Source organism: Copidosoma floridanum, unplaced genomic scaffold, assembly GCF_036245765.1.
Source record: "Copidosoma floridanum isolate Cflo_tuat_1 unplaced genomic scaffold, Cflo_Japanese_pri ptg000030l, whole genome shotgun sequence".
Classification (NCBI taxonomy): Eukaryota; Metazoa; Arthropoda; class Insecta; order Hymenoptera; family Encyrtidae; genus Copidosoma; species Copidosoma floridanum.
Genome location: NW_028321907.1, coordinates 2458767 through 2485442, shown reverse-complemented (window position 1 = coordinate 2485442; position 26676 = coordinate 2458767). Strand labels below are relative to the sequence as shown.

Sequence of the window (26676 nt, the reverse complement as noted above, 5' to 3'; positions counted from 1 at the left end):
ACTGAATTCGTACCCAACAAACAATATATTATAATGTGTACGCGTGTGCGGGAAAATAAACTATAAATGTATATAAAACCCACATACAGCGTTTTCCGTACAAAAGTACCAGATACGAAGACCAACGCGTCAAAGTATGTATACGTATACGCGTTGCTGGCGTGTTCTTGGGGGTGTATTCGGAGGGTTCCCAATACTAATGACTCCGGGTGCTATAATGAAAAAAAAAAAAAAAAAAAAAGGGAGGGGTGAGAGAGCGTTTGGCACCGCGTGTGCGTATATGGCTTATATGGATTTGCCACTCCCTTCCAGAGGGGGTGCCCCCTCGACGAATCCGGCCCGATCTTTTTTGCACGCCTACGTGAACCCAGAGAAAATATACGCACACACACATTTATATATATAACCAAAGAAGGAGAGAATACATATTGAAAAATAAAGGATACGTATTATACGGCAGCAGGCGTCAGGGGTTCCTGCGTGTGCGGACTCGGGGGTAGGAGATGGGAGTTACTCAGGGAAGGAGGGATGGGGGTTGTGCTTTCTCTCTATCTCAAACGCGTATACGCGCAAATCTATATATGTATATATTACATGAGCACCAACCCCATTACCTGCGAAACAGGGAAAAATCGAGAGAAACGCCGAGAGAGGATGGGGTACGTATACGCACATGTATTATATATATAATATATAGACGTGCGCGTTCACAAGCGAGGGTGTACCTAGATATAATATATAGTATATATGTATACAAATGGGGTGGTAATAAGAGTGGAACGACGAGAGGGGAGCAGAAAGCCGAAAGAGGACTCGCGGGGAAAAAGGGCAGGGGGGGTGCGGAGGGGTAGGACGACGACGACGTCGACGCACATGAAAAATCGATATGGGCCATATTATATGTACGGTAACATCTCACACGCATGTGCGTATTTGTCCATAGGTATATACCATACAATATATATATATATTGTATACTTGCATCCCTGAAACCGCGTTTGCAGCCACGCGCATTTATACACATATTGTACATGGGTATGCAGAGGGTATGTTATGTGCCTATATATATATACACACGAGCAATTGTGCGAGTTATGTATACGGTAATGCTAAATAGGACAAGTTTTGCATATAAAAATAAGTCAATTTGTATACCTGTATATGATTGTAAGTAGAGACTATAACTTGTATATGTATTGGCGCACACAATAGCAGGATACAACATATACGAGACCTATTGTATCGAATCAAAAATACCTATTGTATCGTGGTTAAAAGTCGAAAGAATCGTATGTATTTTTCCACATCCAACTAGAGACTCCTTTAATTGTATATACCATAGGGTTGCACCAATAAAATGCCACTGTAGGAAAAAAAAGCGTGACGCATCGTGGTAGTAATAATTTTTCGCGGGGTCAGCTTTAATTTTGCAGTCCCCACGAAACGCGAATATCTGAAAATGTCTAAGAGAGAGAGTGACTCGTGCAAAAAAAAAGGAAGCGAACAGCGAGGGAGGGAGAGAGAGAGGCCTTGAGGACGAATGGCTGGGACGCGCGACGGTATACCTACATAATATACATAGCGGCTCTGCGCCTGTCCAACTTGCACGTGTACTTTAGGGAAAAAAAAGTGGAGGAGAACCAAGTTAACGGGGGCAAATATAAGTAGGTAGTTATAATCAAAAAGTGCAGAAAGGAGCAGGAATTAAAGATACTTTGGGTGCCTACAATGCATATAGATATACATGTATAAAAATAATATATAGTATTAGGAAGGGAGCAAAGTACGCGGCGAGGAACAAACGCGGAACGTGAGAGAAGAGAGCGAGGGGAAGGTGCTGCTCTACTATACGTGTGTATATATGTGTGTACATGTGCCAGAGGCATTCTTTTCCGCTATCCCTCTCTTTTTAATACATGTGCGTGAAATTGAAGATTTGAAATTGTCAAACTAAATAAGTATATTTTGGCATAAAAAAAAAGAAGAGTAAATGTATGGAAATCCATCGGAGAGTGGAGGAAGTGCCCGATGGAACTCTCATCAGAAGTCCCAAGAGAGACAGAGGGAGGGAGGGAAAGGAGCGGGGGGTTGCGCTGTAACGTTGCCGTGGATGTGTATAGGCTTGTAGATGTATACAGTATAGGGCATGTGTGTGTGTATACGTTTCGAGAAGGAGAGACAGATAAACCAAACCAAACAGACCGAGAGAGAGTGAAGGAAAAACGGAGCGCCGAGCTGTGAGTGGAGCACAGGAGCTGATGATGTAGTGTATACATGTATATGTACGCGTGGGGTACACGAGGGATGTCGCAAAAAAAAATAAATATCTGGTTACGAGCTTAAACATTTATTTTTGTTTACTCGCGTGATATTTCCTTTTTTTCACCAACTTTAACAATAACTAGATTTTCAAATTACTTGAAGTGCATTTTTAGTGGTTCTTTGAACACATCTTTAATTTTTCTTACAACGATTTAGAGTATGGTCAAGGAGCAATTGTGTACCATACAGTTAAAGACAAAAATCTGCTTTTAACTGTAAAAATATAAAAGATGGAAACTATCGTTTAAGGCACAGATGCCACAAATTAACGCTCTTTTTAAAGTTTGTCCGTTCATGAAAATCTCTAATTTATTATTTCTTTCTTTTTTTTTTTTATTTAAAAACGTAATTTTTCAACGCGTTAAAAAAAAAAGGTTGTTTTTTTTTGTAATAATGGCCGTTGTCAAAAGTGCTTAGCTTCGCCAATTGGATGCGAGACGATTTTCGAATTTATTAAAGCTTTTATTTTGGTTTATTTTTCGATTAATTTAAAACACGCTTCATCAAAAAACCATTGCGTATATAGGTAAATTAATAGAAATTTACATGAAACACTTATAATTTTCTTCGATTTGTTAAAAACAATTTTTCCAAATCTGACTCTTAAAAAAAAGCACGACGCCACAAGTAGACAAACGCGTATATTTAGATGTTCACTAATGTTTTTTTGCATTCCCAAAGTATATACCCAAATTTTTTTTCCAACCAAATCGGTATCGGGAACTGCTGACATTTTTTTGTAGATCCATCCATATATACATTACCATCCAGCACAACACATGGGCCGCATATCGCAGCAGCGAAGAACCGAGCGAATGTTAAGAGAGATATACGGAGAGAGAGAGAAAGAGAGGTAGACGGCAGCAGAGCAGCTATACAAGCAGCGGTGGTGGCGGTGGTGGTGGTGTTGCCTCGTCGGCGCGGCGACTCCAGTTCTCTCTCTTGCTCGAGCTCTCCTCTCTTTTAGTTCGCCACGAGAGTCCGTTCTGTCGACGCTTGTACACGATATCTCTCTCTCCTTTTCCATCAACACATAAACAGTTAAATACCACATGCGAATCACTATTTTGCAATTGCAAGCCCGCAGTGCCTCGAACAAGTCATAAACAAGTTATACTTTACGATACTTGCTCCGAAATTTATTATATACCAGAGGACGACGAATCGAGCGTAGATGTGCAGATAAATATATATATATACATATATACATATACATATATATTTCGTACTCGAGAGACGAGCATCGGAGAGAGAAATAAAAGTGAGTGAGAGAGGGTATATAGGGAGGCCGGTCCCCGGCGCGCTCTCCCCCACACCGCCCAACTTTAGCCAGTCGACCCACCCACACCCGTCTATATATCTATACATGTGTAGTGTGTATATATTCACGAGAGCGTCGAACGGGCCAGCGGCAGCGGAGCCGACCCACACCCGTGTAACGTGCCTTTCGCGTTTTGTTGATTACTAGCTTACACATCGGAGGCTGCAGACGGGGATACAAGCAGCAGAACCCGATGGTATACGTACCGGTACTGCATGTACGGTAAAGGGTTTTTTTTTTTTCCGTTTCTAATGTTGTTAATTAAAAGCCAAAGGGAGGACACTACATCGGGCCGTACGTACGTATATATATATAGTGCGCCGTGGTGCCGGTTGTGTTGAACATTTACAATAGTCGTCGTTGCAAGGATTGCAACAAGTGGTTAAAAAAAAGGAAAAGAAAAGAAAAGTGCAGCGCCAAAGGAAACGATCTGCCGAAGCAGCAACAAAAAGCTGTGTAATATATACATATATGGAGACGAAGGGAGTATAGGACGAGAATAAGAGGGAAAAAAAAAAAAAAAGAATCGTTGGGTAGACTCGACGGATGGGGCAAAAGAGAGGCGCGTTCCTGTGATGCCGCTGTTGCTGCTGCTGCCATGCAGCTAACGCTCAGACAAAGGGAACAGACCCGAGAGCACGACCTGCACGATGACGGCGGGGACGACGTTAGTAAAAAATTATACATACTAACTTACTTCTCTTATTGTTATTTGTGTGCTTCGCACGGCTGTTTATCATAATATATATGGTGATGCATGTATATATATATGCCGTGAAGTTATATAGTATAACACGACAGTTGATATATACACACTGATGACACGACGATGATGGTGGAGATAGTGATGATACGAGAACGTGAGTCAGTGAGTGCAACATACGATAGTGGCGGTGGCTCGTAGTTTTATCGGAAAATAAATTACATTGTGTACAACGAATGACGAGCGAATTTTCATTTTGTACATCCAGGAGGGTTATATTTACCACGATGCTGCTGCACCGCACAAACTGCGAGTGCGAGAGCGAGGATCACCAGTAGCAGACTTCTGCTCCGAAACGTGAGTATATATATATATTACATATTTATACCATACCTATATACATTTCACTCAATATAAATGTTATATGCTTACTATCTGCTCCGTTTTGTTTGTTGTATAGTTCATGAACATTATATTATATACCGTATAATGATACATATATATAAATATATATACGTTGCGTTGATGATAAAGCACGAGCGGGACGCGTGTGTGTGTGTGGCTGTGTGTTAACGTATATCAAATAGATGTGAATATCTGTCGCGCACGCGTTTGTCTGTCGTCAAAGCGAACGAGAAAGATAAGGAAATAAAAAAAGTCGTGTAGGATAATTATATACATTACGGAGGAGTGCGTGTGGGAGTGTACGATTATACACACACGCGTGCACGTTATATTATATCTAGACATATCGTGTATGGGGTGCGTTTTTATTGTGCGATATGTATATTTTTTTTTCCATTTCTCTTTATCTTTTTATATTCGTCTGCGCGTGTGTCTCCTGCTGATTTAGCGCGCGCGCGCCGAGAAACGGCCGAAATTTATGGATTGTTTCCAGGGAGACCATCAGGACGAGGACCGACCGGCTTCCGTGCGACGCTGCTCGTAATGCTGATGTCTCCTCCTCCTCCCTCCTTGTCTCTACATCTCTTGGCTTCTCTCTCACTATCTGGTGCTTCATGTACAGGCGCTGCTAAATTTTCCAGCTCCACGTGCTCTCCCAGCACTTTTGCTTGACTCATGTTTTTGTTGCACGTATAAATTGTACCTCGTTGTCGTGTTTTAATGACAAAGAATTTATTTATTTTTTTTTTTTTTCATACCACGCTGGATAATTCGATCAAGGGTTTGTAATGACATATGAAATTCCAACTAAACTGTAATGTGTAAACTCTACATGAATTATATTTAATATATCGTCTACAGCTGAGATAACATCACAGAAGACATAAAATATTAATCTTCATCATCGTTGCAAGTATATTATCTTCTGAAGATAAAAAATATGCACACTTGGGACACACCGTATTAAAAACTCGTCAAAGAGACGAAACACGTGAATTTGTTTGGTTCGAATCAAAAACCCTCCCTGAAATGACAAATTTTTTTTTTAAATCACACCAATATCTTCTTTTTTTCTTTTTTTTTTCCATCACACGCGTACAAAAGAAAAAACCAGAGTCTTCCAGGGCCAAGCTAATTACAAAAAAATCAGCGAGTCGACGTTCCGAGCTTGTATATATAATTATACGCAGAGGTCTTTTACCGCGTGTTTTTCCCGAGAAAATATATCCTCCCTGCAGTTCACGAGTGTATAGGTATATATATACGCACCCTATATACGGAGGGGCTTAATAATTCAAGTTCAACTTTGGTAGCCGAGTTGTCGACCCCACAAAGCGCCGCGCCGATCCTTACACACACATGTATATATATACACAAACCGTACGGCTGTATAGCCATACAACTGAAAATAGAAACTCCATCAGCCACAGAGAGTCATATAGCAGCTCCAACTGCGCGAGGGGCATTAAAACTCTGCGGTGGTACGTGGCGCATATATACACAGGTATAACGATCGCGGTGGGGAAGCCGGTATAACGAGGCCCGTAAAAAAAGGGAACAAGTTCACGGAAACCAAATACGATAAGGGAGAGACCCGAACGCGGGAGAGAGTAAGGAAAAAAAAATAAACAACAACAACTGCAGACGTCCGTACGGACCGTCTAATTGCAACGAGAGAGAGAGAGAGGGGGAGGGAAAAGTCCCTCAGAGAGAGAGAGAGGTATGGGTTTAACGAGAGGGCGCGAGATTCTCGGCTTGATATCATTTGCCCCAAGCGGGAGAGGGGCAGAGAGGGTCTTGCCCTCTAGACCGTGTGCACATATATACACCTGAGGGAGAGCCGAAGGGAAGGAAAGAGAGAAAAGGAGAGATACTTGTATAGGTAGACAATAAGAGGAGGGGGGGGAGAGAGAAAAAAAAGGGATAAAAAGGATGAGAGGCGGTTTCCTCCCCCGTCCTTTTTTCCTCGCCTGCGCGGAAGAGGAGGAGACGGTGCATGGTCTATACTCTCCTTCGCTGGCGTGCTTTATCGGCTCGGGTTGTTTCGCCTCCTCTCCTGCTCCCTCCTTTTTATTCTCTACTCTTTCTTCGACCTAAACTCTCTTTCCTCTTCCAGTTGTACTTTCGTTCCCTCCGATTCTTCTGTTTGGTATATACATATACATTGCCACTCGACCGCGAGCTCTCTTCTATTTACACGCAGGACGGGTAGTTCGCAGGTGTATGTGTGTGTTCATTGGGGTGTCCGTTATTTCACAAATTGAATTTCTTCTTTTGGTTCTCCCACTACTTGAAGTATCGCTTCTTTGTCATATTTGTACCACAAATGTACAGAAATGCATCGAAATATTAACCCGTGACCCTGTGTGCATTTTTCAGTAATCCAAGACCTCGTGTTTTTTTCTCCTCTAACAAAAGTAAGGAAACTGTTTCATCTCGAAATTAAAGACATTAATGGTAACATCATCATGAGATGTTCATAATCCAAATTTAATAAAAAAAATTTTTAAAATGCAATTTGGTATACGTAACGATAGCGCTTACTCTGTAGTATAATCGGAGGATAAAAAAAACAAGGGACGAGAAGATGAGGTAAAAGAAAGAAAAAGCTCGCGTGTGTATAAGAGTATAATGTATATACCTAAGTAATCGCACGCAAACACGAACGGAAGTCACGAGTGCATGGATGGGTGTACCAACGGGGTCCACGAGTATAACCAAATGTACGTGTACGTAATATACCACGTATGCTAGGGTAAAATTTAAAAAAAAAAAAAAAAAAAAAATTTTAAAAGCCAAGCTACGGCTCCAGACCCCTTTGTTTCATTAGTCATTTTAATTTACGGACCGATTTCGGTGATGTGCGTCGAATTGTATGTTTTTCTCCCCTCTTGGTTCGGTTCATCGTCGCGATAGGCAAATGACAAAACGAACCGTAAAATATTTCGTATGCAAACCCATTTACGTCCCACGTGAAATTCTATATACATTCAAATACATGCGTGCCCGTAATACAAATACACGCCCACGCTCGACAGAGAAGAGTAAAATCGTTTTTTATAATCTCGCCCTCCTACTGCGTTACTCGTTGTACACGAAAGCTCACCTACACGCGGACGCGTTTCTTTTGTTATGAAACCTATATACATATAAAATTGTATATAATAGGCATGTGTACAACGAATCGCGGTTATACTGGGGTGAGAGTAAAGAGGACGCAATAAAAATATAGTTCGCACCCCATAACAAGCCGAACAATCGTGGGATAAGTACCTATACGTATAGAGTCATAATTTAACGTTTAGCTTACTTTGGGTAAAAAAAAATGAATATATTTAATTTTGTGTCCATTCACGTATTTATTACATTTTAATATCATTTGTATATACTTGACTAAAAAAAAAAATTATACGCCAGTCGTTGGTGCGAAAAAAACAAATTTCTCTTTTCATTTTTTAAGTAAAATCATTTACTTCGTCAACATATTAAACAAAGTAGCACTATAACCAAGTTTTAAAAAAAGAAAAAAAAAAACATATTCTCCGAGACACCTAATCTCATATTTTTTGCTCCAGCGAACTTGAGAGACATCGGCTCTTGTCCTTCGCTCGCGCATCATCTAAATAGGGTATATACCTGTATACACCCGTGCCCTCAAGAAAAACGTAAAAGAAAATGAAAGAATAACACAATAGGAGCGCCAATGGACAGCTAACTTTCGTTTTCACGAACGCTTATACTATATACTTAATACCCATATTATTGTATACCTATACATCGGGCAAAAAATATACTTTACTGCCACACATGCATCCTGCACATTTATGTGCGCTTAAATATACCCTGCATTTATATATAGAATGCACATTGCACACACACACTTATAATGACACGAGAGCAGTATCGAAGAGAAATGTATAAAAGAAGGGATGCACGTGCAGGAGGGCTCGAAACGCGAGGTTTGCTACCCAAGTATATGGTATGGGTGTAAAATTCTACCTGGCTTCTACACACACGTATACACAATTGGGAGTCTTGGGACGCAACTGTACTTACAGGCTATATGTATGTACAATATATGTACAGGGGAGGGGGAGAAAAATAATAAAAGACGTATACAGGGGGAAGGAGCAAGGTATAGGGGGGGCGGGGGAGGGGGAGAACCCGAGAAGGGCGTGCTGACGAAAATGGAGGGATTCGCTCGCTCGCGCCCGTTTCTCGAGAGCGTGTGTATATATATATATCATCGCGACTGTCATATTATATAATATGATGCCATTGCTCTTTATGGATTGGCTGTCCGATCATCGTTTCACGAAGAAAGAGAGAGGAAAAAAAAAAAAAAAAAAAAAAAATATCAAATGTAGAAACAAAGGTGTCATGTATAATCATATATTTAATCACACGTGTTCAACGACTTACTTGTTACAGGCGCCCTTAGAGACACTTGGCCCAACAGGGGTGGAGGACCGAGGAAAAATGGCCGGGATAAGCGGCAAGAGGACGTACTTGCGCGAAGTGAACCCTCACCTCATCTGTCCCCTGTGCGTGGGCTACCTCATAGACGCCACGACCGTCGTTGAGTGCTTGCATTCGTGTGAGTGTATATTTCATGTTTATTCCCAACAAGTGTATCAAGCATTGCTTAGGAGGAAAATAATAATAATAATAATTTGTTTGGCTTTGCAGTTTGTCGGAGCTGTATACTGAAGCACCTGACGAAAAATGCCCAGTGCCCGGTGTGCAAGCATTTGCTCAACACAGCCAAGCCGAACATCAAGTGAGCATATTTTTTCGTTTCTTTATCTCTGTATCGAGGGATTTTTTTTCAATGTACCCGAGGTCTCTGCATCCGAAGCGCTTGGCGCTTGAATTTCATGTACATATATATGGCTCTTTGGAGCAAAAAAGGGGGAAAAAAAAAAAATTAATAACTCAAGCGTACAAAATCGGTTTGCAGAGCTGACAAGACGTTACAGGACATCGTGTACAAGCTGGTGCCGGGGCTTTACCACAAGGAGATGCGCAGGCGGCGAGAATTCTACAGCAAACACCCGGAGCACGGTAAGCCCCACGATATTACCTTATACATGTCTGTTCATTTAATAAGTAAGTATATATTACAAATATATGCTTCCTGCGCGCTGTCTCTCTTCTATACCTCTCTCGGTCTCCCTCAATAATGCAATATGACATGTATACCTGTATACACCGATATATATGTATATTATTCGACAACCGGATGTGTCACTCCCCCCCCCTCCAATAGTACCTATACGCCGCGCGACTAACAACCAATCGGAAATTATTCAATCGTGCATTTATACGTACATGTACGCGATCGATCTTTTGTCTCAATGGTTTGTCGAAATTTATCCGTACGTGCATTGGACATTGATTGCCGTTACTCGTTTTGGAATTATAAAAAAAAAAAAATAAAAAAAAAAATAATCATGTGCCAGCGAGGAAAAACTGCAACCCATACTATTCGAAACGACTCGATGAATATTTCAAATATAAGCATATAAGCGTCTAGAAATAATTTAACGATTATGTATACCCGCCACTGGTTCATGAATCAAACAGATTGTTCTAATCGATTGCAGGACTCGCTGCGAGACAGAATAACCATCTTGCCGGTGGTAAGCTCTTCAATAACAAAGACAAAAATAGAACAAACACTGTTTTATCGTTATTATTTTATTCTTCGTTCAAGTATTACGTACATATTATATATTTTGGATTTAATTTTTTTTTTTTTTTTTTTTTTTTCCTAGACTAGAGCAATCAAATACGCTGTAATGTGTACAAAAGAGCCGATATAGCGTAATGTTTTTAGTTTTCGTTTGTTTTGTTTACCATCAATCACCGTAACAATGTGACACCGTTTGATTTTTTCCCTTTTTTTCTTTTTTTCCCTCATGTACATCATACAATTTTAAGATACACGAGTGTGCCTTTTTTTTTTTCATTAGGATAGCATATACAGTCACGAGGCCGCAAATTGTTTTACAAATTTCACGTTTGTCTGCATCCTTTCAGTTCATATATATATATTTTTTTTTTCACAACGTATTTTGTATCCACGACACCGTAAAAACTGCCGAGAACTGCTCTTTCTTGCTTTGCAAATTGCAAATAAACCAACCAATTGTAAATACTGAAAAAAAAAAAAAAAAAAAAAAAAGTTCGCTTGGACAAAAATGACACCAATGCACCCGCTCACACATGTCATATATACACAGAAATGAAAAAAAAGCCGCGTCAGCGCCACTATACAATTAGCAAACTGCAAGTTGTGTGCTTATAGATGCGATTGTATCTTTTTTTCTTTTCTTCTTTGCTCTTTCCTTTCAATTCAGTTCTAAAAAAGCGCGTCTCTCTCTGCTTTCACCACACCTTCGTATAAAAACTTAATTATGCACACGCACACGCTGACACCACAGACATTGTTGAAAGCCTATATATATATATATATATGCACAAAACACCGACAAGCACGCACGAGAAGGGCTGTTCTGAATTAATATCGAATTTCTATTTAAACGCGCGTAATTTAAAAGCGACGCCTTCATTAAAATTCTTGCCGTCCGATTATGAATAAATTCAATGCTCTCCGGCTGTACACATGGAACGAATAGCCCCTTTCGCAAGTGTACACGCGGAGCTCAACGACTCCGTGCAATGCAAAAAGAAAAAAAAAAAAAAAAAAAACAGAATCACAAATGTACAAACCAAGCAATCAGCTGTATAATCGTCAAAGTTAGAAAAAAAAAAAAAAAAAAAAAAAAACGTATCTGCCGTCGAAGCCCAAGTGGATTACCAAAGAGCCAATATCTATAACGATCTCGCGTTTTCTCCCTCGGCAGCTGAATACGCGACACCGGAGCAACGAGGCGAGGACGTGAGCGGCCGGCTGATCTTCGCGCCCGAGGACGCGATAAGCCTCAGTCTGGAGTACCTGCCAACCGGGGCCGATCCCCTCGAGTTGTTGTCCACCGACGCCGCCGACGGAGGCAGCGCCAACCACTCGGCCAAACAGCCGAAACCCAACAACGGCATCAACCGGCGTTACCTCCAGTGCCCCGCCCTCGTCACCATCGCCCATCTCAAGAAGTTCCTCGCCCTCAAGTACGTCGTCGACGTCACCAAGTTCAACATAGACATCTGCCACAGGCGCGCCCCCCTGCCCGAGCACTGGACCCTCATGGACGTCGCGTACATATTCGCCTGGAAGCGGGTACGTAAACACGCTGCGTCTTTCATTACAATGATAGTTGCTTTTTTTTTTCAACCCCCCTCTTCTCGATTCCCCAGAACGCGCCGATAAGGTTCTTCTACCGCATAACACCGGAGGAACAGTACCTGGAGGCTCCGCCGAACGACAGGCCGTCGACTCCGGGCTTGGGCGCGAGCCAGCCCGTGCCGATAGAGCAGGCGAGCGAGTCGAACGAGACCAAGCCGGACAACCAGGTGAAGCACGAGAGGCCAACGAAACCGGCGGCAGCGCCCAACAAGGTCGAGAGTCCCCCGAAACCGGTCAAGCCTAGCGATACCGATAAATCCCCGGTACTGCTGGCCAAGCGCTCCTCTCCCAAGGAGGCCACCAAGTCGCTGGAGAACAAGCCGTCCTCGAGACCCGATGATCTGGTCAAGCAGGTCAAGAGCCCCCTGAAGATCGCCAAGAACTCGGACGGTCGCTACCAGGTGCTACAGGGCCCGAGCGTTTCAGCAAAGGACGCGCCGTCCCTGGACAAGCCGGTTTGCAAGTCGCCGCCCGCCGAGTTCAGCGTCGTGAGCATCAAGGACAGTCCCAACTCGAATGGCTTCAAGATCACCCTGAAGCAGTGCTCGCCCGGGACCGCCAACGCTACCCCCAACAACAACAGCTCCTCGCCGAAGAAGCCCAAGGTCATCAGCAACGTGCTCCTCAACAAGACGGACAAGCTCGTCGGCGATGAGCTCCACAAGCCCGAAAAGCAGAAGCGCAAGGTCCACTTTGGGGACGCCGACGTGCCCAAGGCCAAGAAGCCGACCGAGCAGACCGACAAGAAGCAGTTTCTCCACAGCTTCAGGCTCACTGCCAAGCAGGTTCCCGTGGGTACGACGCAGCCGGATGGCGACGTCAAGCACCAGCCGGAGCAACAAGTCGCGAAGGAGGAGGGGGCCGTGGAGAAGAAGGTGAGCGAGGAGCAGAAGGGTTCGGGTGGTGTCAAGAGCGAAAACGAGAGGGGTGAGGAAAAGTCGCCACCGAGCGCTGCGAAAAAGCGCCCAGGCGACGCGAAGACTACCTCTACCAACATAGCCGATCGGCTCGGCGAGGCTAAACCAGCGACGGACAGTACCAACGAACAGCACAAGCAAAAGCCACAAACGCCACAGCAGCAAGCGGTCGACGTGTACGCCTTTCCCAATGATCCCCCAGCGCCGGTGCCACCCGGGGCTGTCAAGAGAAAATCCCCGCCTGGACATCCGGCTTTCGATTCGCGCAAGAAACAACAGCAACAACAGGTTGCCAAGAAAACCGGGAGTGGCACGCCGAAGCCGACAACACCCGTCAAGTGCTACAGGAACCAGACCAAGCCCTCTCTCTACGCAAAGCCATCGCCTAATCACGCCAAGGTAAGATAATACCATCATGATCTTTGATTGCTTGGGTATTTATGTATATTTGTCTGTAATCGTAGCAAAACCTGCCGATGAGTGCGAATGGCAACGTGACACCGGCGACCAGTATCGCGTCTCCAGCTGTGAGTTCAACGTCTCCGAAAAAGTCGGCTGCGTCGGCGCCACTGATCTCCAACGACACGCGGAATCTCCTCGATGGCTGCGGCCTCAATATACCCGCGAGCTTGAGTATAACCCTGACGTCGCCAAAGTTGTCGCCCAATCTCGTCAACGAGTCGCCCGACACGCGCATGGACCCCGCGAGGCAAACCACCATCGACAGCAAGCTCAACCCGAGCATCACCCTGAACGACAGAAGCGTGGATCCGCGAGTGTTGAAGGCACTCAAATCCGGGCAGATGCGTATGTCCGTGTCCAATGTAAAAGGCAAACCCACGGGCAGACCTAGAACGCCGGAACAGCAGAAACAGCCACCGGCGAAGCGGAAAAAAGAAGAGCCAATGGCCGCGCCGGCTCCCCCGAAAAACATTTTGGACCTAAGTGGCTCGAAGAAGATGGATCTGCAGACGTTGAAGATTCCGATTCCTCACGCGAAAAACATGAAAATCCGACCCATTGGGTCCGCAAATTGGGTAAGTTACGCAGTACGTAAATAATGCATCGTTGATGATTGACGTTTACTTTGTTGATTGTATGTAATATATTTACTCCTCCTTCTGCTTCAGCCGCATGTCAACAACGTCAAGCCTGGCTCCAAAGATGATCTTGAAGCTTTCCCCGTTAATCGACAGGTAGTAACGTTAGCCAGCGGTCAGAGGTATTATAGAGCGCCACCAGGATCATTAACACCGGCAGCTCATAGAATCAGTGATATGCCGATGCCATCCCGAGTACCAGTCTATGCGCCCTCTGTATTCTCGAATTCTCCGATGGGCCGACCTGCAGCGAGCAACTTTTCTGTCTTTCCCAGTCTCCAAAGTTTATATGCACTGAACCAGTCGACCCCGACTCTCGAACAATTTCACATGGAAAATCGATTACGATTGAGCGCCGCAAATAAGGAGTCGAACAATCAGAATAATATCCAGGTGAACAAGAGCCATTTGGCAGCTCAGTGTGCGCCCGTCAAGCCCACGAGAACGTTCGCCGTGCCCATAGCTAAGCAATCCGTAGCTGCGCAAAAGGTGGTGGTGGCAAGTCCGCCCGTCCCTGTGGCAAGTAAACCACCTGTGAACACTACCACCTCTGAGGGTAGCGAGACCACAAGTAGCACAACTACGGACGTGACCAGTGAACAGAAAATAAACAAAAGCGACAGCTCGAAGGAAGGTGAGGAATACTTGGCATATGACTCGAGCCTCGGGGTTGAACCGTAAATAATTTGACGAAATGGTTGAACAATTGATTATTTACAGCACTGCCCAAAGCAGAGCCGGCGGAGAACTGTGCATCTTCCACTGACGAGAAAAGTTCTCCGCAAGACGCTGCCAGTCCGAGAGTCACGTCGACGGCTTCTCCGTCACCACCGCCTAGCGTTAGCGACAGTACCACTGACAATAAAGAAAAACCAACCGTCTCGTCTGAACCGGAAAAATGCCAGTCTACCACTAATCCCGAGGAAGCAAGTATCAATAAATCACCAGAGAGTCCAGACTCGAGTTCCGTGGTGACGGAAAGTGTGGGTAATCTAGTCGACAGTACAAAACCATCAATTATTGAAAAAGTTCAAGTTAAAGAGTCTTCAACGGAAAATAGTGAGAATAAAGTCGACGAGCCGATGTGCGAAGAGAAAAAAAATGTCAAGGTAGTAACCACGGAGCCGGAGACACCTACGACGTCGGAAGCGTGGCAGAAACGCTTCCTGGCCGCGTTTCCGTCCAACGAGTGGTCGAACGCGGGGTTTGGGAATTTCCTTAAGAGTTTGTCGGCGCAGGCTGAAGCTCAGTCAAAAAATACTAAAACAGTAGAATGAGAAATCGTCGAGTCAAGCTCCAATCAAGTAACGAAAATGTCAGAATACACAAGCGATGCAAAGTTTTGATCATGTGTTACTTATTCCGTTTATATAATATATTAAGTAGTGATTTTTTATACATTATTAGAAAAAGAAAAAGAAGAATAGAAACCGATACGAGCTTTTTCTGGTTAATCTCGAATTTAAGATAGGATAATATTGAGTGGAACAAACACGTTCACGGAAGCTAGCTACTTCACTGCCAAATAAGTACCAAGTTCTGTTGATGGTGAAAGTATTGCCCATGCAAGGGGGATACTTTAATACACATGATCGTTGAGATTATGACTGACTTGGATAGTTTTGTATACACTCTATTGTGATAAGGCGTTTTTTTGTACTTTAAACGAATGGCAATGTTTTCTACTTACAGTGGTATTGCGAATAATAATTAAAATCAGTCATTGGTCGCTTATTGGATCTGGGAAATTATATTTTTGAACAAGCAAAGTATAATAAATTGATAGTTAGAGATGTAGACTATATTTTCAGATTCAGTAAGATGGCCAGTGATGACCAAGTAATACATTTTGTATGCATTTAAAAGAATCCTAAGGCAATGACAAATGTCAGCCACAGTTTTAATTCTTAAAGACGATTTAACATGAGCTTTCATGGTACTTGCCATATGATATATCTCATATAAACTATTACAGTATTCTTATGATCAATTAATAAAATATCTCAAATGGAGAATATGAAACATAAAATGAATATTGTAAAACAATTTAATCATGTTTTAGTTTCAAAGAAAAGAAAAGAAAAAAAAAAAACAAAACATTTTTTTGATGTTTGATGTGGAATACTGCTTATTATACTGGTAGTATTAACTGGTAGTTAGTATTTGTACATTTATAAGCTTAGTCTCCAGAGGGTCTCCAAAAGTCCCAATGGATCGAGATTTGTTCCTTTAATTGTAGTCATTGGCAACGTAAGTAGTTTTGTTTTTAATTGCATTTTGGCACTGTTAAAGCTTTAGTTTATCCCAAGTTTTGTTAATCGTTTGTACGCAAGTTATGGCGAATTCGCTGTTTATATATTTGATTGACAATCTACATAAGGTAAATTATACTTGAGTGATTAGTAAAAGAAAAAAAATCTAAAAATCTTCCAAGGAAGATTAATTTTCTCAGCCAAAGTTACTGCGAACTAATTTCAGTCTCTGTTGCCATCTTCAACTTTGTGAACATAATGCAAGTTGATGTGCGTACCAATATATAGAATTCAATTCATGTAAAAGAAAATCAGTGGTATTATATCTAAGGTGTAAATATTTTTGATGAAAAATTAACGTGATAAGAGTATCGATAAATACTAAAATAATAATAATGAAATGAAGCGATGCTGAATCGTTCTATTTTAATACAACAAAAAATACATAAGCAGCACTAAGGTCAATATAACGTGTACAAGATACGTACAACATTTAACTCGCCTTTTTTATATATTTTTTTTTTTTTACAAAGTGGTGAACTTCTGTATGAATTGTAAAAGCGAACATCTGTGTACAATATCAAATAAATATAACGTATTCCTATAAAAGAGTTTTAATTTTATTTTTTGTAAGATTAATTGCGAGATCAATTGTTAAAATACGCATATGTTGGATAAGTATAAGTTTCGACTATCATGTTATCGCATTCGGATAAATGAGGATGGCAAATAAATAAGTAAATTAATGGTCTGACCTGACATGTCTCGGTTTCTCAGAACTTCACAAAAGGTCCCAGCAGAGCATCAACTTCAAAAAGACAAAGTCTGTAGAATACGTAAAGGTAAATTTATTGATGCATCACGTCAAAGTGCCCGTCGTCCGAGTCCAAACTAAATAACTTCTGTTATCACTGCACCTTATTATTATTTGTTTGAAAAAATCATCATAACGAAAAAACATAACAACGCTTCGTGACTATAACCAAACCAGACGAGAGTATGCAACTTGCGGGTTGCAATTGCGAGACTTGCGAAAGATAAGTATGACGAATTGACATTGTGAATTATAGGAATCGTAATAACCGGGGTGGTTTATTATTGTATACTTAATAATATTACGAAATTAACAAACACAACCATGGGCTCGACTACAGGGTTGGTTGATAACTACGTCATGCTGTCTCTCTCGCACTCACACAACGTTATACTTATACGGGGTTCATCACGCCGCGTTTGCGGAACAACTCTCATACAGGCTCGAACCGGTTAGCGGCGGTGCTGCCGTGTTTTTAGAATAGGTTAACTTCAAAAATCCGCTAAGTACAGTACATAGTACCTACCTTACGACGATGATTTTTACTTATAACCATCAAGAGTTGCGTTAGAAAGGGAGAAAGTAATCAAGTACGTAAGTAAGTGCCCATTACTTATACCTACTTATTAAATAACGAATAAAATACCACTAGTGCATTGGGGTGCAAACAAATACAAATCTAATCTTGGAAAATACAGTCCCTTGTATTACGCTTTGGAAAATCCTGAATCAATATAGCTTTTCTTCTTGACGTGGGAGTTGATTATGATGCCGGTAACAATATTCTAAAAGATGCAATGTGGCTGGGCTACATTGATATAGTTAAGTTACTATTGGATCATGGTAGCTACGACACCATACAGAAGATAAGCCTTTTAATTAAACACGGGGCTGAGATGAATTATGCAGATAAAAAAAAAGGCAATTCACTTCACGTAGCTGTAAGTAAGTTTGAAATTGTTTGTGCACTCCTGTATCATGGTGTAAACGTTGATGCAGTTGATGCATCTGGAAATACACCATTAAAGCGAGCACTGTTGAAAAATCATGAAGAATATTTCAAATTGCTTTTTTTTTGTTCCCCAAATATTGTTTTTGACAATTTAAAAGACACGTTTTCAAGCATATTAAATGAATCAGAAAGTAAGATGATCCAAGATGATGACGATGATGATGATTGTTCTATTTTAGAATTGTTCTGATCCGATCATTTTTATCAGTATTTTTTTTAATTTCTTAAATATTTCATTTTACATGTAGTAATTTAGGTATGAAAATTTAAAAATTACATGTTAATTGCTGTAATAAAATTTTTATAGGGTATCATTATTGACTTTTTTTTTGTAATTAAAAAATAAAACGATTTAAAAGCCTCATCGAGATATGTACTATTTTTTATTGCTACCACCTCATTTTATTTTTTTTCTGATTCCCCATTAAGTATTCGAGTTCCAAATGCAAGGGCGAATTTAGTGCAAATTTCGTAGACGACCCGATCTGACTACATGTTAATTTGGATGAATATCACATTTGGCGCAAATCGATTTTTGTTTCTAATGAAATGAAATGTCAAAAAAGTAAGGAATCGACAGAATTCATTGGAGAATTGCTTTTTCGAAAATGAGAATCGATATTGTACTTAACATTGATTCAAAACTAAAAAAAAAAAGTTATATACCTACCGCCGCGTATACTTAATTGTTACTCGATTTGTATCGATATGTCGATAGTCGATCTATTAGTTCATCATTTTAGTATTTGTGTATGTGTGAGATACTGTGGTGTATATTACACTTAGAATTCTTAGATCATTACACTCATTAACTCATTATAGTCATTATACTTATCTTATCCGTATGCTATATGTGAAGAGTGGAACACACACACACGTCATAGGCACACTTATAAAAAGAGTTAAGGTTATAAGTATATATACCTGTAAGTATTGTACACCTATGTATATTGTGCTCATAATAGAAGCAAAACAATACAGTTTCGTCAGCTCTCGCTTTCCGTGTACAATGATAATAATATAATTACCTTCACACGGAGAGCAACTAGGCTTTTGTCATTAATTCTTGTATACGTTTGCGCCTAACGAAAACAGGTCGCCGTGACGACGAGTAGGAGGATATATACCTGTTCGCTAAGTTGCGAATCTTGCTACCTAACAACAGCTCGCCTCTCAGATCCTTATACCTCTTAAAGTGTCTGCCTGAAGCAGAACTTCCGTGGATGTGTGCGGCGTGGGGGTGTAGCTGTAGCAGTAGCAGATCGCCGATCATCGCTGCAAGTATAACAGTGTCGTATCGCCAAGCCAAGTAAGTAGTGGCGGAGCTCCAGAGAGAAGTCTTTTTTTTTGTCGAGAAGCAAAGAAGAGGACGTATACACACATATACCTGCTTGCATATCAACGAGCAGGTATGTCGCCGCGTTGCTGCAGCAGGGCGGAGCTGCCGCGTCGTCGTCGAGCTTCTTCTTCGTGAGAGAGTGAAGCTTATTGCTGCTGTTGTGTTATTGTAATTAATCTCTTTGATGCTGCTGTGAAGTGTACTGCAAGCGAGAGTGAACGATGCTGAGGTTCCTGTCGAGACGCCGGGCCCGCAGTGTCAGCGGCCAGAACAACTCGTCCCAGATCAAGAATCAGCGACTGCTCAGCAACAAAAATATCGTCCAGTGCCGTGTTATTTTGCTGGACGGTGCCGATCTGTCGATCGAGTTGTCGGTGGGTATTTGTTATCATCTGTGACGCTCGGGTTTTTGGGTTTTTTTTTTTTCCACATCAAATATCCCGTTCTTTTTGATTTGCAGAAAAAAGCACTGGCCAATGATCTCTATGAGCAAGTATTCTACAGTTTGGACCTTATTGAAAAGGATTACTTTGGCCTGCAGTACACCGACAGCAATAACGTTCAGCATTGGCTTGATCCGACAAAGCCGATAAAAAAACAAGTTAAAAGTAAGTGGGACATCAGTCATGCATGGAGTGTGAATGTTTTTTGCAGCATTGATCGATGAATGGATTAACTAAATTACATTGGCATTATTTTATTTTTTTTTTTTTTTAGTTGGGCCACCTTACACGTTAAGGTTAAAAGTAAAGTTTTATTCATCCGAACCAAACACCTTGAGGGAAGAGTTGACGCGGTATCAATTCTTTTTGCAACTCAAGCAGGATGTTCTGGAAGGAAAGCTCTACTGTCCCCATCAAATTTTGGTGCAACTTGCTGCACTGACATTACAATGTAAATCCTACCTTTATAAAATAGATGTACATCAATCTTAGAGAATCAAACAGTTAACCTTAACTTTTATTTTCCAGCTGAACTAGGAGATTATGATCCAACAGTGCACACAGCAGCTACAGTGTCGGAATTTCGCTTTGTTCCAAACCAAACTGAACAGTTGGAGTTGGAAATCTTAGAAGAATTTAAAAAGTGCACTGGACTCAGCCCAGCTCAAGCAGAGTCTGCGTACCTGGGAAAAGCCAAATGGCTCGATATGTATGGCGTGGACATGCACACTGTCATGGGTAAGGACTCGTGCGAGTACTCGCTCGGTCTAACGCCCACAGGTATCCTTGTGTTCGAGGGAAGCCAAAAAATTGGTTTATTTTTTTGGCCGAAAATCGGTAGACTGGATTTTAAAAAGAAAAAATTGACTCTAGTCGTGGTCGAGGAAGACGACGAGGGCCGCGAACAAGAGCACACGTTTGTGTTCCGTTTAACGAATGAAAAGGCTTGCAAGCATTTATGGAAATGTGCAGTCGAGCACCATGCATTCTTCAGACTGCGCGCACCCGTCAAAGGTGCCAGCGGTCGACAAAACTTGTTCCGCATGGGCTCGCGCTTCCGCTACAGCGGCAAGACTGAATTTCAGACGACTCAGCTTAATAGAGCTCGTCGCACGGTGCAATTCGAACGAAGACCCAGTCAGCGATACGCTCGCCGGCAGAGTCACGTTCTTAGAGATAGGCAGCGTCAGGTGCAAGACCAGACGCCGCAATTGTCATCTGGTGAGCAGAAACTCTTAAAATTGTTATATTTTAAACACTCGATAGATCGTACTATGATATATATTTGATATTTACGTTTACAGCTGAAGAGGAGCCGTTAGAGAGACAGCCCAGCAGATGTAGCAGTGCAAAGTCCTCAGTGTCCGATAATAGTAGCGTTAAGGGCGCATCGTCGCCTCTGGTGGATTCGATTCTTAAGAGTCTAGCTAAAGAACAGCAGCCTCCTGAGCCGAGAAACGAGGCAGCAGTAGCTAGCAGTCAAAAGGAAACTGATCTGATGAAAACGAGCTTGACTATCGATAACGTGGCTTGTCAGCCTTTGACACCTGTTGTTCCCAACAATCAGGTGATTGGTGCAACAGCTTTGACGCCTCGTACGCCAATACCCCCGGAATCTTTAAAGTGTAATATCCTGAAAGCAAAGGTTCTCGAACAGGGAAAGAACTCGAACTTGGTATCGATTTCCACGTCTGAAACACCCTCTGCTATTTCGGATAAGTCACAGTTGTCAGCTGAAGCGGCAACCATAGTATCAGTGGTAAGTTTGTATTTGTATTACCTGGTTCATGATTTATTCATGTGGAGTTACTCATTTGTTTTTGGTTATCATAATTTATGAGTTTTTTGTGTCGTCGCTTTTTGTTGCCAGCTTAAAACAGGGATACACCTTGAGCCTGAAGAGTCTAAAAAAAAAATAAATAAATAAAAAACCTAGTTTTAAAGAAAAATTTCTTAAATTTTTAGTTTAGTGGTATTTAAAAAAGCACTATTTAAACTTGTCTAGAAGATTATTATTTCCTAAAACAACAAGCATAGAGTGACTCGAGGTGTACGTACCCTAATTTACATGTTGTTGCTTTTCTGCTTCTCCTGCGATTTAGGGTGGCGATAAATTGACGCTCTCTGTGAGTGGAATATCGTCGAGTCCCACGCCTGTTGATGACGCGGTCACAGTCACTCACTTCTCGTTCGATAGCTGGGGCAAGATTCAACAGAAGACAACTCCCTTTACTCCAAAAGTGGTAAATCGATCACAAAATCCTTTCAATCCATTCACAAACCTGGACGAGTCGCTTATTACTAGCAACGGGGAAGAAAGTATTGCTGCTGCAGCGGCTGCTGTGCAGCCCATCACAGAGGAACTCATGTCTTTAGAACCGGTAAAAACGCCAGAGGAAAAGAAAGTCAACACCAACCCTTTCATCGACTCAAACCCTTTCTTTGGACTGCTCAATCCTTTTGCTTCCGACCTCAGCCCAACTCCTACTCCAACTCCTACCCCAACTACTCCGACTCTCAAAACTCCGGTTTTCGAGGAACCACCAAAAGAGGACAAGACAGACTCGGCAGTTATGCCTATTGTCAATGGTACGAGAGTTGTGAAAACAGAGGAGATACAGACCACCACGACCACCCTCACCCACAAAGTAAGCTATAAAACCGCTTGCGCTGATTTTTTTTTGTATTGTATTTTTGTGTTGGTACGTTCTGGCTAGTGAATTATTGTATTTCATTATAATCATTGTTTTTCTTTTTTTTTTCTATTTTAACTAAATGACTCTAGAGTGAGATCTTTTTTAACTATAACTCCTGGGAAATTCATGACGATATTTCCGTTTGAAAATTACACTTGTTCATTGGAGATAGAGAATTGAAGATTATCATTGCATTCTTCAAAGTATGAGAAAATGAAAAAATCTTGTATATGACTCACTACTCGTCTAATGGATGAGATCATCTTATAAAACGGGCAGTTATTTGAAGTCTCATACATTATTACTATTCTTAGTAACTTACGAATTAAAGTATCAATTAACTGTTTTTTTTTTTTTCCTTTTTAAAATCGACAACTCTCTTGAAAATATAAGAATTTCATTAAAGAAAAACTTTTTCTGAATCCTGCACTTGCATTTTTGTCGGTTTTTTTCAAAAAATGTTTTATTATGATTACAGGAGAATACTCCAGCAGCGTCAGACATCAGTCCTTGGTTGGTGGCGGATCCAGCTCAAACTACAACGACGACACAAAACACCCCTACAAAGCACACTGTAATAACTCGCAAGACGGTTATTACGACACAGCTTTAGGCCTTTCCTTCTCAAAGTCGGTTCACCTATTAGCATAACGTCACAGAAGAATACAAATCAGCAGAATAGTATTACTATTTATAACACAGAGTTGCTGAATATTCTACTGTCAAGTTTGAGCTTTGCATCCAATCAAGGTATGTGTTGCCCATAATGATTTCTACAAATTGCAGGAAGTTACTACACTTCTCTTCTGTGTGCTGAGCAATCTTTCCTAACTGGTGCTACCATTGCTTGTAGACATAAGTATGGATTTGTCAAAACATACATGCATATAAATATGTATGTTGAGAGAAAAAAAAAATTTCAGGCTCTGGTAGATCGTGTGCCATGTTTCACGAAAGATATAGTATTTCTTATTATGATAAGAGACAAATTTTTACGAAACGAAACTTTTTTTAAACTGTGATTTTATCGTCATTTTAAGGAATCAAAAAAAAACCAGCTAAAATCTTTTTTATTAAGAATTTTCTTCAATTCCTCAGAAGACTGGAATTTATACGTTTTTAAACAAATTAACGACACGAGAGAACGTGGCCTGACTAAATGGAATGAGTTTTTTATACCATTTTGCACTAGGTGAAAAAAAAAATTTTAACGTGCCTACAAATACTTGTTCTAAAATTTGTACTTACTTTGGTGTAACAACGAATGTTATACAGTTTTAAAAAAAAATCATCTTTTTCAGGTGAAGTAGAGATTAGTCAAAGTATGAAGTGAGATGTATTGTATTTAAGTAAGTTCTTTATTTACACAACAAAGAAGTTTATCCAAAATAAACTTTAAATCAATATTGGCTGCGTAATATTTCCAATCGGTGTAAATAAAGATTAAAAATTGAATGTTAAAATTTACTGACTTGTGTCGCAGTATTAAAAGAGAAAGAAAATATTTTACATTTATTTACTTATTTGTACTTAGTACTTAAAGTCTATTTTAAAGTTTCATTTTTCTCTGAACGATACATTCCCTTCCTGATCTCTGTATTAAAATTTAGCCAAGCATTAACTGTATGAAATACGACTCGTATACATAGTCATGCATTTATTATTTGTATTTGAATACATAAAGGTAATGCGTTTGGTGTATACTTTAAAGCATCAATCACATTAAATTATTATACATGATGAAACAGGACTGCAATATATTTAGAGTTTTTATGTGCATTGTTATAAAGTTTTATTATATTATGTAAATTGCGGCTTTTAAAAAAAATATATATATATATATTTGTATATAGTACGTAAAACACAAGTTGCCTTATGTAGACGTAATATTTACGAAAAAAGGTGAAAAAAAATCTGCTTTATTTTCACTGCTTGATGAATTTTCGCTTGAAATGTAAAATTTACTCACATCTGCTTTTTATTTCATAATAAAGAACTAGATGGAATCACGATTCATCAATTTTTCAACGGCAAATCAATGAAAGAATGGAGTGAGATATTTTTTACAAAAAAATCAATGATCGTTGGTAAACAGGTTATTAAAATATTGTTTTAAAAACTTTTATCCGAATTATGTCGACTCATGATTTTGGAATAAGTATGTATGTCTTTTACAACATGTCCTAATAAAAATAGACAATAATTTTAATCGATTCGTTCGTTTATTATACTTTAAGGAAACTGCATTAAAAATAAAGTCTCGTAATTAAAAAACCCATACTACATTACATGCAACGTCCACAAATGATGAAAAAAAAAAATTATGAGAGATTTCGAGCACTAGAGAACTAAGGTGATTTCAATACAGGAACATAATCTTGTCATAGTCTACAGTAATTGTTTTAAAGTCGCCTTTGTAAAAATCGACACCTAACTTAATCGTAATTTCTTAATTGATATGGAAACTCACGTGAAAACACATCTTTTTTTTTTGTTTATCTTTCCAATGACTCCTTTGGCGACTCCATGCAAAAGAGCAAAAATTCGTGTCACCTATTAGAGTACACAAATCAATTGGTTTAAAAAAAAAAAAAAAAAAAGTCAACAAGCTAGATTATGCGTTCGACGTCTGCCCAACTTGGGAGACTGTGGGATCGTTATACTGCGCGATCGAGCGGCCGGCAGGGGTACATATTTTCTTATCGGCTGAGCTTTGAAAGGCTTGATCCGATTATCGGCTGCGCCTCGCTGAAACGATATTATGCAAAAGTTAAAATCGGCATGTGACTCAACCAACGGGTATACGTACTTTGTTATGATTATCCAGCGATTCGTTTCGCTTCTTCGAGTTTTCCATCCGAGTCACGGTATACGCGTTACACTTGGTGTACTTGTTCTTCGAAATGGCAGCAAACCTCGCGAGGTTTTTCTCTCTCTTGGGCTGCTGCGGAAGGTGCTTGTCTCCCGCGATGCCCAACTTTTGGTTCTCCTTGCGAATGCGCTCCCGATTCTGCCTCAACTTCTCCCTCATGGCCGTCAACAGCTTCGGCGACTTTGGGCATTTCGGGACGAGCGTCAGTCCCGGCTTTTTGCTGTCGAGACGGTCGGACCTTCGTTTGGGCTGTTGATGGATAATCGAATGAACATAAGAGCTACCAACAACGAGTTTTTGTGTTTGCCCGTGTACCTTGGAGTAGATGCTCGATTTTCTCGACCGTCTCCGACTGGAGGCGTTTGTCTTTCTCGCGCGCGGCGAGTCCTTGAAAAATCACGTGTTAGTAGCCATCGTTTGAATTGATCGATTTCTTTTTTTTTTTTTTTTTTTTTTTTTTTTTCCTTACCGATCGCTCATCCTTGTTTTTACCGATACGAGTAACGTCCGGGTCGGAGGAGCCCTTATCCAATTGGTCGCTAAATTTTACGATCGCGTTCTCCTTTTTGGCCCTTTGTGAACAAAACAAACAACAGAGAACATTGGAAATTCGAGCGCGAAATCACGTCAAGCCTATAATGTGTCTTACGTACTGTTCTTCGCGTCTTATGATGTCACTCAACGACTGCAAGTTGACTAATCCTTGGAAACAAAAAGAAAATTAGCCAACAAGTGGATGGCGTTGGTGATGGGGGGGAAAAAAAAGCCATGCATGTACCAAAAATCGGTTCTGATGTATTATCGAGGTCGGGGTGATACTCCAGCTTGATCTTGCGAGTGTAATCGACGAATCGTGGCTGCGAGATGCGCAGGAACGACCGATCCGGGCTGCATATCGGCGTGGACGTGCCTCGCCCGGATATGATCAGTGTCGACGTGTTGCCCAACGGAGACGCCAAGCTCAAGCGATCACTCTCGTTGACGTTCGGCATCTTTCGAACATTTGGTCACTTTGGTCTTATACAAATGTACGCGGATTACGGAGCACCATACGATTGTGCACGAGAATTCGAACTGAACAATCGATTGAGCTTTCGATTCGTCGTCGGCCAGCGAAAGGACCTTCACAATCAAAACAAAATAGGTGTTTTCAAACAAACGCTACTCTCGTCTA

At 41.0% G+C, this 26676-nt stretch overlaps 3 protein-coding genes across 7 annotated transcripts; 2 read left to right on the top strand and 1 right to left on the bottom strand.

The window, feature by feature from the left end:
* Nucleotides 1–3956: 3956 nt before the first annotated feature.
* LOC106641219 (uncharacterized) lies at nt 3957–16935 on the top strand. 2 transcript variants are annotated; one of them, XM_014355555.2, is made up of 10 exons: nt 3957–4703; nt 9183–9348; nt 9441–9531; nt 9712–9815; nt 10358–10393; nt 11621–11991; nt 12069–13373; nt 13439–14011; nt 14105–14708; nt 14795–16935. In XM_014355555.2, the coding sequence occupies exons 2-10, from the start codon at nt 9231–9233 to the stop codon at nt 15349–15351; spliced, it is 3759 nt and encodes a 1252-aa protein (XP_014211041.2). In that variant the 5' UTR covers nt 3957–4703; nt 9183–9230; the 3' UTR covers nt 15352–16935. The 2 variants fall into 2 exon arrangements, with proteins under 2 accessions (XP_014211041.2, XP_089452843.1); XM_089596717.1 differs by lacking the exon at nt 10358–10393.
* Nucleotides 16936–19147: 2212 nt separating this feature from the next.
* On the top strand, nt 19148–23473 carry yrt (erythrocyte membrane protein band 4.1-like yurt). Of its 3 annotated transcripts, XM_089597067.1 has the most exons (8): nt 19148–19865; nt 19952–20099; nt 20209–20385; nt 20463–21159; nt 21201–21693; nt 22037–22253; nt 22293–22582; nt 23112–23473. In XM_089597067.1, exons 1-8 carry the CDS (start codon nt 19713–19715, stop codon nt 23241–23243), a joined length of 2307 nt encoding a protein of 768 aa, XP_089453193.1. In that variant the 5' UTR covers nt 19148–19712; the 3' UTR covers nt 23244–23473. The 3 variants fall into 3 exon arrangements, with proteins under 3 accessions (XP_089453193.1, XP_089453192.1, XP_014211058.2); XM_089597066.1 differs by having other exon boundaries at nt 19149–19865; nt 20463–21203; nt 21239–21693; nt 22037–22582; XM_014355572.2 differs by having other exon boundaries at nt 19151–19865; nt 20463–21155; nt 21239–21693; nt 22037–22582; nt 23109–23473.
* Nucleotides 23474–25217: 1744 nt separating this feature from the next.
* LOC106641234 (uncharacterized) lies at nt 25218–26524 on the bottom strand. 2 transcript variants are annotated; one of them, XM_014355574.2, is made up of 6 exons: nt 26281–26524; nt 26156–26204; nt 25972–26074; nt 25818–25889; nt 25440–25751; nt 25218–25378 (listed from the first exon to the last, which is right to left on the bottom strand). In XM_014355574.2, exons 1-6 carry the CDS (start codon nt 26492–26494, stop codon nt 25232–25234), a joined length of 897 nt encoding a protein of 298 aa, XP_014211060.2. In that variant the 5' UTR covers nt 26495–26524; the 3' UTR covers nt 25218–25231. The 2 variants fall into 2 exon arrangements, with proteins under 2 accessions (XP_014211060.2, XP_014211059.2); XM_014355573.2 differs by having other exon boundaries at nt 25440–25889.
* Nucleotides 26525–26676: the final 152 nt, after the last annotated feature.

What these genes read in the sequence shown, in the direction of transcription:
- LOC106641219 (XM_014355555.2), top strand. Translation starts at nt 9,231, where the DNA reads ATGGCCGGGATAAGCGGCAAGAGGACGTACTTGCGCGAAGTGAACCCT. An exon ending in CAGCAAACACCCGGAGCACG is followed by an intron (nt 9,816 to 10,357) that starts GTAAGCCCCACG and finishes AATCGATTGCAG; the next exon opens with GACTCGCTGCGAGACAGAAT. An exon ending in ACATATTCGCCTGGAAGCGG is followed by an intron (nt 11,992 to 12,068) that starts GTACGTAAACAC and finishes TCGATTCCCCAG; the next exon opens with AACGCGCCGATAAGGTTCTT.
- yrt (XM_089597066.1), top strand. Translation starts at nt 19,713, where the DNA reads ATGCTGAGGTTCCTGTCGAGACGCCGGGCCCGCAGTGTCAGCGGCCAG. An exon ending in TTTTAAACACTCGATAGATC is followed by an intron (nt 21,204 to 21,238) that starts GTACTATGATAT and finishes TTACGTTTACAG; the next exon opens with CTGAAGAGGAGCCGTTAGAG. An exon ending in CGGCAACCATAGTATCAGTG is followed by an intron (nt 21,694 to 22,036) that starts GTAAGTTTGTAT and finishes CCTGCGATTTAG; the next exon opens with GGTGGCGATAAATTGACGCT.
- LOC106641234 (XM_014355573.2), bottom strand. Translation starts at nt 26,494, where the DNA reads ATGCCGAACGTCAACGAGAGTGATCGCTTGAGCTTGGCGTCTCCGTTG. An exon ending in TACATCAGAACCGATTTTTG is followed by an intron (nt 26,205 to 26,280) that starts GTACATGCATGG and finishes TTTGTTTCCAAG; the next exon opens with GATTAGTCAACTTGCAGTCG. An exon ending in ATCATAAGACGCGAAGAACA is followed by an intron (nt 26,075 to 26,155) that starts GTACGTAAGACA and finishes TTGTTCACAAAG; the next exon opens with GGCCAAAAAGGAGAACGCGA.